The following is a 13585-nucleotide window of genomic DNA, read 5'->3' on the forward strand; positions in this document are numbered from 1 at the left end:
CTTCATAAATTCCCCAGTGCCTTTGAGCGAAGTCCCAACATTTATTAGTAGCTATTCATCTTTTTGTGTTCCTGTAAACAATGTCCTTAATCAACATTTCTTCCCAGCAGTCTATGTTGATTTACTTTGTTTTCTTAAACTAAGTTTTAAAGCTATTGTGTAGTTTTTACAAGCACAGTGCCCTGAATAAATGTTTCTTTCTCAAGTTCAGGTCAGAACTTGTCTTGCTGGTCTGAATCCCACAGGCTGCTCTCCAGCACTTTATTTCTAGCATCCTTGCTAGAAAGACAGCTTTTCCTGGGTAGGCTGGCAGTGTGCTCTCTACCATTTCAAACACTGAAACATGTGGCATAGCTCATCCTGTACTTAACATATATATGGGTCCAAAGTCTGCTCACGACAACCAGATTATCTGTCTGCCCATTCTCCCTCTCTTGCTTCTAGTATATCCACCTGGAAATTTATTTTCCACAGCAAATTCAAATCTTTTCTATCACTGTGATTAAAAACTCGTACAATTACTTGCTTCAGGACTAGAGATGAGTTTTACCTTTTATTACAAACAATACATGCCAGTAGTGATTGCAAATGTCTTTCATTCCATAGGCCTTCCTTGGTTTTGTCTTGGAGAGGTGATGGAGTAAAGATCATGTTATGGGTCATGTACAGCCATGGCTGCAGCTGTTTTCTGTCAGGGAAAAGAAGTGAAATGAATATTTTTTTTATTATTATTTTTTATTTTTTTAATGCAAAAGTGTCTGTTGATGTTGTAAAACAATGGCTAGAACTTCCCTCTTCTTGATCTAAAACAATGTAACAATTTTTCTATTGTCACAAGCAGCCGCCTAAGTGCTGGCCTGGCCCTGTACAAAACACAGGTGAATTATTCCAACACCAAAACTGTGACTGTTCTCCAAGTACACTAGTAAAGTAATTTAGTCAATGGGCAGTGAAACTTAGCTTTTCCCTGAGTGTAATGTGGCTGCCCAGTTCTGATGAGGACTGCTCCCTTCATGGTGGTGCTTTTACCAGCCTAGATCTTTACATTGCAGGCAGCCGGACTGTCCCACCTTCCAGGCAGTCACAACGCCCAGGAACAAATCTCTAAGCACAGTACTTTCAAAAATCAATATTTAATGTTTATTTTCATGAGTGGGTTACATAAAAAAACCCATAATCAAAAAAACCCTGGCTTTGGCTCTTAGCGAGTCCTTCATTACTACAAGAGCTTTTGCCAGTCAGTATTCAGGTAACAAAGGTTCTCCATCGGAGGATCAGACAAGCAATAAATTTAGAGACTTCAAGATGATTTTTACTTTTGTTCTGAAGTGAAGCTGCTTAAATTTTGGCTATTGATACACATATAAAGGTATGACTAGCTTAATAGAGCTGAAGTATTTAGTCTAGTGATGCCCTGGCGATCTGTTGCTTTGTGCAAAGGGGAGCCCAGCCTGTCCCAGCATGTGGTGACTGGTGTCTGAGCAGTGGGTTAAACATTAACCCATCCCATAAGCCTGCCTTGGTGGGGGGGACTTTCCTCTGTTCCTCTGCCAAATCAAGCAGATCCACTGCTGCAGGTGATCTAAACTCTTCTGTTGACTTTGAAGAGATCTAGACAGACCCAGAGTAATTTTTGTCAGAGGAAACCCCCAAGGCCTTAGCCCTTCTGCCTCCAGCTGCTCATTTGCAGCCCAGGACCTTTTCCTGCTCTATGCCCTGCAGACAGAAGCACAGGCCAGAGGTTTCAGCCACATCTTGAGTAATTGTCCCCAAACTAGGCTTAGATGCAAACTTAAGGGTGTATTAAGTTTGACTTGCCCTCTATCTAACTCACAGACCAACATCAGACAGAAGGCTTTATGTAATATACATAATGAGCCCAGTCTTCTACAAGCTCTGAGGTTGCTTAGTTTTGCAGATATGATAATTAAGATTTCTAAAATGGTGACCAAAAAAGTAATTGAGAACACATTTTTTTAAAAAAAATCAACACCAGCAAGGAAAATATTCCAACTCTCCAATAATATGGTAGTAAATTAAAGCAATACCTTCTCAAACAAAGGATTAACACTCAGAGCAATTTCAAAGAATATTCTTTGCACAGCTGGACTGAAATGGGACTTTTGCTATTGATTTTGAGAATACCAGAACTTGAACTCTGAACTCAGATAATTTAAAAGGAGTAAAAAATGTCTCACAGTAATTTTTAAAAGACCATATAAGTGACAGATGAGCTCACCTTTCCACTTTACCCTTTGATGTTAGAAAATGGAATTATTTTTGTACATTTTTTACAAAACTGTGCTCTCATAACATCCTATCCTAAGTTCTTCCACATGCTTTTGCACCTTATGTTGGAACAGCATTATGTTCCTGGGCTTTTTTGATAGGGATTATTTTATGGACTCCTACAAGACTGTATAAATTATCAAAAAGAATATCGCAGAGGAAAAATATTTTCAAGTGGATGCTGTCCATGGTGGCAAAAGATATTTAAAATGGAAACCTTTTAAGTGATACAGAAAACGTCTTCAAAGAGGACACCCCAGAAATGTGACTGTTTTTTAAGAAATGAAAATCTTCAAAGCAGACACCTCTTTCTGTGAGGAAATCCTCAAAGGGGCATTCCTCCAGAGTGAGAATCTTTGAAAAATGAAATCTCTTAAATGATCTGAAAACTTTGAAAGCAGTAAAACATTCCTAAAACTGAAAGCAGTATTTCCTTGCGAGAGTATGGGGTGTTCCCGAAGAGAGAAATAACTGCACCATTGTTAACTATAGAGGTGATCAATGCCTCTTCTCTTACAAGAGGAATAAGTATTATTTAAAATCCTTATCAAATTCACAAAGTTATTAAAATACATTATTACAATATTGTAATAAATATATAATATTGGTGGCAGGCAGTTGCTGGCTAAAAAATAAATTCTTCATTTTTGAAGATGTAAGAACGTCCATGGAGTGAAGCCTGTTGGAAATATTTCTGTGAATGATATTCCCATGGAATTCCCTTTTTTTTCTTAAAAGACAAGAAGTAGCAGCTTTGCAGTATATTTTTCCAGTTAAGAATTGTAAGATTTTTGGAATCTGGACTATTTCTACCGGGTGGCAAATCCATATTCAGATTTTTTCCAACTTGCACATTCCATGGAGTGCTTGCTGGTCAAAAGCTTTACAGGGAAGTGCTATAGATGCAGAGTTGTGACAAGCAAAGTAAGTAGCCTCTATGTAGCTTAGAAAGGAAAGAACGAAAAGACAATTTGTTCATTTTGACACACTGAAACGTCACGGCCTTGGAGATGACTGCTGTTGAAGCGTTTCCCTGAGCAGTCAGGGAGGGGGATCTATAGTGCCATTTAAAGAGGCTGACTGCTGGGGCGCTAGACAAGCTGTCGGACTGTGAGCGAGCTGCAGCTGACCCAAAGCCAACAGCAAGACAGAATTATTTGCCGGGCAAGGCACTGGAGTTTAAAGCATCCTGGGGTGACGCAGTCTTTTTTTAATTAAGAAATTCAGAAATTAGCAGATAAAATGCATATTTTCTTGCCTGAGTGGCCACTTTGTCTCTTACCCCCGAAACTCACGGAAGCAATGTTCTAGTCATCTTCTAGTCCTGGTTGAATGAATCTACAATAGTAACACCACCTTCATACTGTTCCTACACTCAAAAACACTCAACAACATAGTGTCTCCTCCACTCTCCCTTATTATATTTTCATGCTGTCCTCACACACTCCTCACTTCAGGATTTGGGTACCATAAGCACCCCTAGGAAAATGTAGCTAAGGGGATGCATTGTGACACTGTTTTTTAATTGCTTTACTGTACGTACTTTTCCCACTGGTCTGTTTGTCTAGCAGCAAATTTAACTGAGATCACTTAAGCATCTTTCTGTATTAAATGTTATAGATAACATTACTCTCTCAGATCTACTCAGCTGAAATAGTTTTTAGCATATCAATTTCACAGACCTGTGATTTCTGTGGTGTGCAGTACTGGGAGGTTCAATATGTGACACAGGAGGCAAATTTGACCCAACTGACACAGCCTGTACAACAAAGTTCTTCAATAATAGCTTATAGCTGGGACATGGGTTTGCATTTTAGAAAAAAATAAAAAGATGATCACAAAAAGTAGGAGTTACTTTCATGCTAAAAGATAGATGTGAATAGTGGTTTTGCTTATAGCAGAAAAGAAATCCAGGTTGCAAGGACAAATTACCATGTTCAGTTGCTATTACAGTCTTTTCACTCACTGAACACAGCAGTCAATGCAGCTGGCAATGCTCAGGGAATTTAAGTAAAAGATACAAATACCTTGTGAGACCACGATCTGCCCAAATAGCTGGACATAAAAACCTTTCTGTAGCACTGCCTCTCAAAACTGAAAGTCCTGAGCCAGGCTGCAGGCATCCCCTGCCAGCCACAAAGCGGAGCAGATGCAGGGCCCAGCCCCACGGACACTGAAGCAGAGCAGCCCACACTGGGGCCACTCAGGGTTCTGCCTTCTGCCACCCCTGCAGCCAGCACACAGCCCCCAGAGCCGCCTTAGGCTGGCACCTGAATTGCACTGGTCAGCTTTTCTGCAGCTAAAACTCTCTCAGCAGTGTAGCCAGAGCCTCACATCAATCCTTGAGAAAGTACCAAAGCCCCTTCCCAGGCTCTGCTTGAGCTGGGACTGGTACATGTACTCCCATGCTCCAAATGAGATTTTTGGAGAGATGCATACCCCTGCAGCTCTGATGTGGCACATAAGTGCCTGAATAATCAGAAACTGAGACATCACTATCAATAGTAGAATTAGTGACTTCTGTCATGCCTTAGGCTGCAAGGTTAAAAAAGTACCAGAAAGCAATCCATAAATTAATGTTTTGCAGGTTTCTTTTTCTGTTCCTCATGCTCCACAGGAACTTCACGAAATGTTAGCTGTAATTTAAAGTTGACCTGCTGCAGCAAACAAAAACCTGACTCTGGTGGAGTAGGGGCAATGGATCAAGGCACCTCAGTAATCTTCTTTGTCAACCTAACTCTTGTCTTTTTAATTTGGAAAGAATAGAATGTTTCTGAGGTTCCAAATATTTTTGTCCAGATTAAATGATGTTTTCCATTTAAAAATTGTAAGTTGCTCTATCAACCATGTGAAGCAGATACAGTTTTCTTTCATATGTAGGATAAACAGTTACAGAAATATTAAGTGGTAAAAGGCACATCAACACACTGTAAATTTGAAAATGGGTGCTGAGTAGAAGAGCAACAGATATGAGATGGAAGTCAGAAATAATTCTGTTCCATTCATTATGTATCCAGGGTGGATATTATTAAAAAAAAAAAAAAAATCAGTTTGCCATCCCCAAAACTAATTTACTTTATAATTTCAAGAGTAATCTTCTGTGTAGTCTACTGTCCTTTAGGAGTGCTGATGTAGCTGGAGAACAAGAGCAGCTTGTCACACTGCATTACAAACTGTCTGCTTGCAAATTTCAGAGAATTTCTGGCCACTTGTGACATAATATCTCATTAACCTTTTGCAATAACTGAACCCAACAAAGATATCTGCATTTTCAGAATAAACAGCAGCTATCTTCTCAACTTCCACCATGAATAGCAGCAACTTTTAACAAATACCATCAGCAGTATGAGATGCAGTCCAGTGATACGCTGATTCCTCATGGCTTGGACTATAGCAATCATCTTTGTGTCAAATTTACATGTCTATATTTCTTTACTCATTTCTTAGTTCAACTATCAGTCCAAAATTGTACTTGCTGTCTATTGTAGTGACTTAGCAATGTAAAATATTCTTTTAGAAAGGCGAAATTGATAGCTTACAACCGCTGTAGGTACAGAGTATGGAAAGTAGAAGTCATCATACTGTGATAAGTAATCAAAATACTGCTGCAGTGGTGGTGGTGCAAGTTTTCTAGGGGATTGGAGTCAGGGTAGTCATATCCCTTCTGTTTTCTGCACAAGGGCAGGCAGAGTTAAGCCTTGGCCTCAGGGCACAGGAACTCACAGACAGGAGTGAGAAGGGATCAAGGCCACTGACACATACAAGTGCTAGTCAGGATGAACAGGGTATTTGGAGGCACAAAAGATCTCCCAGCTCCAACCCAACCTGAGGCAATGCAGCTCACTCGATTAAAGACATGCCTTGCTGAACAAAACATGTCTCTGCACAACACATGGTTCTAAAAGCTGTAGAGACTCTGCTTACCTATTTCTACACTCCTTTCTTCAGCTCTGTCTTATTATTTTAGTTCAGGCAGGAATTGCCCTGCACTGATTTTCACCCCTAGTTGCATTCAAAATGTTGCTGAGATAATCTCAGACTTCAAGCTCAGGGACCACCAGGCCTAAACCCTAAAAACTCTGGATTTTGATTGTCTAACACTGCTAAAGGCAAGTTCTTAATAGGAGGGAGGCAGCAGTCACTCCTGCTCAGTTAAAGGAAAAATTTTAGTACACAACAGTCCTTATTCAGACACCACATATTTTTATTACCAGTAAACAGTGAAACACCAGGCTGTCATTATAGCATCCAAGATATGTCTACTCCTCAGCTTGTTTCTACTTGCATCATGTTTCCCCAGTGCCCTGTCGAAACCATACTCAGCTGGACAGTGCATTGAGATTGTGCAGGTTAAAACTAACAAATAGGCAAAGCCAACAAATACTTCAGGACTGATTTTCACAGCCTCTGTTTTCTTTTTGTTCCATTTTTCTCTTTAAGGACACAAGCAAACAAGCAGGTTTGACTGAAGCACTATTTTGGAGAGGTTTGCAACAAGATGTGAAGTTTTATTAACACATAACCTTTCATCCAAAGATCACAAATACCATACCAGCATAAATTAAGTTTAACTTGTCCTCTGTAAGACATATAATAATAATAATAATTATTATTATTTTATATTCTTATTGTTGGACAAACTGATTCTTGCAAGTCATGAGAACAGCAGTGAAGTTGCTGAGGAAGAAAAAGAGCTTTAGGGTTGAGTCCAAAAATGCCAACATAACCACAATGTTACCTTCCAAACCATAATACACACAGTGGAAGTCTTTGGTTACTGGACAGTCAAGCACTTGAATTTCTTGCCTGCAACAATAAAATGCCCCGTTCAAAAAATGAATTATGGGACTTAAAAATATTGTATTTTGAATTGCCAAGTATTCAAGAAAACTCTGATCAGCTACAGGCTCCTTCCCTTGTGGTGATTTTACACTTTATGTGATCAGTTTTCAGTAAATAATAAAATGATCTCAATGGTCATGGTCAGAAAGATAACTTTTAAACCATTTCAGTCCTGGAGGTACAGCCAGTCTGATGTATTAAGCTGTCTAAGGTGTGTGAGCCGGCTTACTAAACTGATCTCAAACATCAACTTAGCCATCAAGACAAGTACCAAGATTTTTAACTGATTTAGAGACTATCAGAGTATCTCTAAAACAGAGGACATGAAATGAAACACCCCAAATCTATCACCATCCTAAAGTGATCCAAAAATCAATTTATCACGCATGGTGCTTATCAAGGGTCAGCAATAAGCCACGAGCATTAATCTCCATTATAGGTTTGTATAAAGTACGACACATGTATAGGTTCAGTGCAGATTTGGACACTGTCTTACCACAAATGTAAATCACTTCTCAGTGCCCAATGAGTTTCAAGTTGCCTCATTAAGTACAGGGGATTTTGGTACCAAGTCTGCCAAAGGGAAGTAGACATCTCCAAAATAGTAGGGGCTTTTGATCACCCAGAACAACTTTGAAATTGCCTCCTAAATTAGCTAAGAATCAATGACATGTGAGGCAGAGAGAGATGTGAGTTTGAGTGACCCACTGAGCAATCCACCAGAGAGGGAAGAGGCCAGAAAAGGAAGCTGGCTGGCGGGTGTCAGCTGGTGGCTCTGCAGCCCCAGGTCTGAGGGAAGGCATTGCCTTACAGCATGGATTCATTAGCCACCCACAGCCTGTCAGCTGCATACAGAGAGGAAGGATAAGCAATTAAATTTGATTTTCAGGCAACTGTACTTCTCTTTCTGTATTTGCCATCATAACTTGTTCTATTTTGGATTTTATAAATAAATGCTTCACTTGAACAGGGTTTCCATTAAGGGCAAGATTTCAAGGTTAGTGGATAAATTCACACCATTCCATGTCTGTAGCTGTAATGATCCATAAATCCAGTTTACTGGAACCCTTTTGGAATGCCTGCTCTCCATTTCTCTAGGTATTGAAAGCATTAAGCATCTGGTATTGTATTAGCTGCACAATTTAGGCAATGGTGATGCAAGAAGTTCCCTGTGATGACCTGAATGAGCTATGTAGACAGCAGAACATGCAGAAAGGAGAGAGTGCCAGAAAAAAACTACATTCTCATCTAGTCTCTACATTTGCAATTGTCAATTAATAAAAGCAGGCAGATTTTAATTGAGCTGGAAGTGATATAGAAGTTTCAGCAAAGCAGCACTGACTCCACAGATCTGGCTGCAGAATGTAAGCTGTTTTTAATTCTGGATTTATAGGACTTTTATTAAACATCACAAGAGTAAATGTAGCCTGAAGATGGGGAGAGCTGCTCCTACGTCCAGGTTTTTACCTAATGTAAATGTAATTAATCTATGAGGAATTCTAACACAACTTCTAACTGAAAAACATTAAACACTGTATTAATTCATCCTTGATTAAAATTTTAATGAAAACGAGAAAACTGCACTCTTGAAAAGACCAAGAAGAAAAGCAGCAATGAAGCCTCTCTACGAATCTGTTACATTTATGCAATGGAATTTCTGATCTGAAGAGAGGAAGAGCTGAGGAACAGAAACTTTCCGCAGTATTTCTTTCACAACCGGGTAGAGCTGCCAGAAGAAATTCCTGGCGGGTGTCATGCTGACCACAGTGGTGCAGGCAGCTTTTAGTTACATACTTGCTCCCTGAGTCACAGGGCCTGCCTGCCCTGCCTCAGCCCACATCCATATAAAGGAAGAAGCAGTACTTAAACACATCATCAGTAGCAGCATGACATTCAGAGGGTCAGTCCCTTGCTTGTTGTGCATCACATTCCTCCCAGACCACAACAGGTCTTACTTTTCATCTGAGCAACCTTCATTTATTGTAATATAAATAGAAAAAAATAGCTTGTATATTTGAATTTATAAGTGTGCATGGATGAGGACATAGGCAAAAAGCTAAATATTTTGCTTTTTTAATTCCTAGTTTTAAATCCATCAGTGCTGTAGCCAGGATATTAGAAGTCAAGGTCTAGAACATGATTTTTATCTGAGGAAGAAATTTCAAAGTCAAACAGGGCAGTTAGTGACCTGCAAAAAATTAAAATATTTCCAAATAAGCGTGGGTCAGGGCTGCATATCAGCCATCTTTGCACAGAGGCAGGAGCTGACCCTGCAGTGGCAGTGCTGTGTGCAGCCAGGCTCACTCATGGGCTCCTCGGCACAGGACAGAACCGGCCGGGCTGGAGAGCGCAGTGACCCGGCAAGCGACAGCACAGCCAGGACTGGAGCCCTGTGGTGGCACGGCTCTGAGGACAGGGTGTCTGGCTAGGAGTAAACAAGCATTCATTAGTGTTTTCCCCAAACAGAGGAGAACCTCCCTGCAGCTGCTGTGAGAGGCAGCCCGGGCCTGGGAGGCGCTGCCTTCCCTGCTGCTGCTGTTCCTGCTCTGGCACCCAGGGTTTGCACACCGAGCCATCTTCTTTTAGGATTATTTCAGCCTTCTGCCAAGAGAGATTCCCATATTTCTCAACAGGCTTGAACAAGGCATATTACAAGTTTTGAAAATGCAGGAACTGTGATTTACTGGTAGCATGTGCCAGGCTATGGTGCATTTCTTTAAGCATTGTTTATCCCAGCTTCCATGATACCAGAAAATAAACAATTAATATTTTCCTGTTAACCAACTTAAAGGATGTTAAAATTTTAATGGCTGTTGGGATGAGCACTTCATTACCAAACCTACAGCCATTTCACTGAGTACATAGCTTTGTTTGAAGCTTGCTGGAGCTGTGCTGCAGTGCTTGCATTGAGAGATGAAGCTTGCAGACAACTGCTCCGTCCTTTAAGTAGCAGTAACTTTCTCATCTGCCTGAAGCAATTCTTTGGGATGTCACACATCAAAACACAGATTTTGTTCGTTCATCCTAATAGATAGCAAAGAGTTCAGAGTTTTTAGGTTCAGAAGCTGATGTAGTCTTGTTTTGACCTTTCTCAACATGCTGAATGCCCTCCAGTGTTCTGCACTGGAGTGTGGCAAGCACAGCAGAATCCCCATCAATCTCATGAAGGGAGGCAGAACAGCTGAGCTACACCACAGTCTGAGAGCATTGGCCCTATATAAAAATGTGATGTTGCAGCCCATTTGCTGCAATGGTAGGTGCCTCAATAGCTGCACTTAACCTTGCTGAGTATTCAGCAGCGGCTCTGTGTTTCTCAGCACTATCAATTCACTGACACCATTTAATATCTTTTAATTAAGAGTGAGTGGCAATAACCATATACCTTAACCAAACATTATCAATAAAAAAAATTATTTTATTTTCTTTTTTGTTTGGAATGAGATTGCCATTATCATTCCTATGGCACAAAGTATCCCTTCTAGCTATTTTATTCTCTGGGTAGGATGTAGATCTTGCCAGAGTGACTGACACATAATGTTACACTTCCAAGCCTGCATAGCCAGTAGCTCCTCGGTTCCCCAGGGTATGAAACTTCAGCTAATGCCAGGTGCTAAATCTGTGTAATGGAGCACTACACTGCTTTGTTTTTATTTATAATGCCGCTGTTCTCCAAGCACTTGACAGAGGTACATATCATTAACATCATTTGGTGGCTCAAGGAGTTGAAACAGGATAAACTATTGTGACTGGCCCAGCAAAGGGTGTTGGAGAAATGGAGATTTTCTCATACCATCTCAAGCTTCTTGAAGCCAAAGTCAAAATCAAGACAAAACATGTTATATTTCCAACTCACTGGGAGATTTTTCAGTGACCTGCCACTTTGAGATATGACAAACCTCAGACAGGAGAACAAAATGTAAGCAGGCAAATGAAGAGTATATGAAGTGAAGCAAAACGTAGGCAACAAAGAGAATGCTACCATAGACTTTTAAATTACTTGGGAGACTTCTAAGAAAGATACTTATGTATCTGTTTTATCTGCTTTAGGCAACTTCTGACAAATTAAGTATGATGAGGATTGTTTCATTCATCTACTTATCCAAGTGTATCCAAGTGTTACCTGAACACTGGAGCACTCGCTATGCCCTCATCCACCAGGTAAAGAGAAATTTTCACCATTATGGGGAAGATAATTTGGTCATATGACAAGACATACTCAAAGTCCTAGTTACGTGACCAGGCATGAGATCATCATGCAGTAACACATGGCTTTTTTTGCCAGCAGCAAAGAGAGCAGCAGCTCACAAGGAAGATTTTAGTTGCTCTGGAGAACTCTGAGGTAGCTTTTCCCTGAGCAGGGAAACCCCTGCTTTTTAAAAGTTAGGAGCATAAGTTTCCTATAAAACCAGTAGATGGTAATGAAAGGACAATCTAACTTGCACATGTAATGTCAGACACTTCAGTATTAACTACAGAATGCAAAACTCTGACTTACTGCTCGCTGTGTAATCCCCTATCTCATTCTGATTTACAAAGAAGGTAAATCAAACTTAAGATTTACAAGGTGCATGGTGCCCTGGCCATCCACACAAAAAAGTGGGGGTTCACTTCTAGTTTTGCTTTCAAGGAATCTCAGCTACAAGCAGAGGAATGAAAATGTGACTCTCCAAGATTCCACTGGCCAGAGAGCAGATCTCAGCTGGGCTTCAACAGATCAGGCTGTGGTGCCACTGGGCTGCTTTCATTTGTGCCTTGCAGCAAAGAGCACAGGGCCTGAGAACCAGCCCAGAATGAGCAGCTGGATGACTCTGGCAGGGCTCAGGTATCCTAGCCACAGAAAATCCTGCTAAACAGTCAACAAAACACAATTTGCTGTTAGTTACTACTGCAGAGCTGTATATTGTTGCATGAAGAGAAGCTAAACTTTATGATAAAGTTAATGATGTACAGTGCGTAAGTTAGTTATGTCAACACCTGAAGCACTTCTACACAACTTAATATTCAAACTCATTAAAAATCTTATTATATAAACCACTTACAGGCTTTATAAACACATTTTAATATCATTAGGAAAAGATCTTGATAAAAAATAATTTGAATGCAAAATGCACATGTAGACTAAGTGGCTTATAGTAAAACTAGCTAAATGAAATTTGCTGTCAGCAAACCTCGTGACAACGAGTAACTCCTGAGTTAGAAACAGACTGTTCTTTTGTGTACTGAGACCTTTTTCTAAGAGAAAGAGTGGGCCAGAGAATTCAAGCAATGTAGATCATAGTACAAGCATTGGCCATAATCCCCACTCTGAGGACCAAAACACTCTGGATCAGACTGTACAATTGGTTATAATAAGTGATGGAACTCACATCTCTATACATTTCTCTCTCAAGCTATAACAACTATTTAATATTGAAAATGAGAAATTATACTGGCTCTTAAGACAAGGCTCTACTGTAGTTCTGGTGGAAATGAAGTTTTGATATACACATTTTTAATGTTTAGATACTACATAATTGAGTTGTTTTTATTTTAATTGATTATAACACTGTGACATCATATGGTGATATACCAGTGAAATTACTCATTAAAAGAATGACCTGAAAGTGAACATGATTCAACTACCTAACTGATTTTTAAATGAGGCAATAGACTTACAGTGACTGGTGTATGATTTATTGTTAGTATAGAAGCCAGTGAAGGTTTACCTCACCTGTATTCTTCACTGACATTATTTGGAGTTGCTATTCAGAGCATGTACATTTTAGAAGCCTATAATATTTGAATCTTATATGACATTTTTATGCTTGTGTTTTAAATCATGTGCTCAAAGAGGTTCAAGTAGGTAGAATTTTAAATCTTTATAAATAACAAAATTTGTTGTTTTCAGTAACACTTAAAACATTAATCTGCAGATCCCTGTTTTAGCAAATTTGTAGTGTTTTCTATGTACAAAATAAATGCAAAAGGTCAGCTTATTATTCCCCAAAACTACTGTGAAGTCATCAGAGAATTAATTTTGTTATTCTGCTGAAGCTGCATGCAATCACCAAGGTTCATATGGGTGAAGTATTATTAAGTTCTGCTCACTGACACATACCGCAATACACAAAATAAGAGCTAAGAAGTGCAGACCACTGAAATTACTCCTACTTGCAATCAGATTGGTTTTTAAAGCAAGCCTTTCAGATACTTTGGCAGCAGCCCTGTAGGTGCAGCTAATCATCCATTGCTGCTCCCATTTTTTTCCTAGTCCCCCTGTCCAGAGGTGCCCCTGGAGTGGAGCAGCACAGACCCACTCAGCCCATGGGCAGCCCTGAGCACTGGGCTCCGCTCCGGGGCTCCACGCTGGGCTGGGAACACCTGCGGGGCCTCAGACAGGGAAGGTGAACCTGCTCCATCTGCATGGCAGCCAGACCTGGTGGGAAAGGATGGGAAGGGATGGGGAGCCAGAGCT

The 13585-nt window shown here is 40.2% G+C and overlaps 1 protein-coding gene across 1 annotated transcript in view; it reads right to left on the reverse strand.

Annotated features, from left to right (window-relative positions):
- Positions 1–13585, reverse strand: part of PTBP2 (polypyrimidine tract binding protein 2) — a 132680-nt gene that overhangs the window by 52793 nt on the left and 66302 nt on the right. Inside the window, exon 2 of the mRNA XM_086841897.1 lies at positions 551–688. Within this exon, the coding sequence (XP_086698023.1) occupies positions 551–663 (113 nt within the window). The 5' untranslated portion in view covers positions 664–688. The remainder of the gene's footprint in view (positions 1–550; positions 689–13585) is intronic.

Source organism: Cyanistes caeruleus, chromosome 9 (genome assembly GCF_971803275.1).
Source record: "Cyanistes caeruleus chromosome 9, bCyaCae1.hap1.1, whole genome shotgun sequence".
Taxonomy (NCBI): domain Eukaryota; kingdom Metazoa; phylum Chordata; class Aves; order Passeriformes; family Paridae; genus Cyanistes; species Cyanistes caeruleus.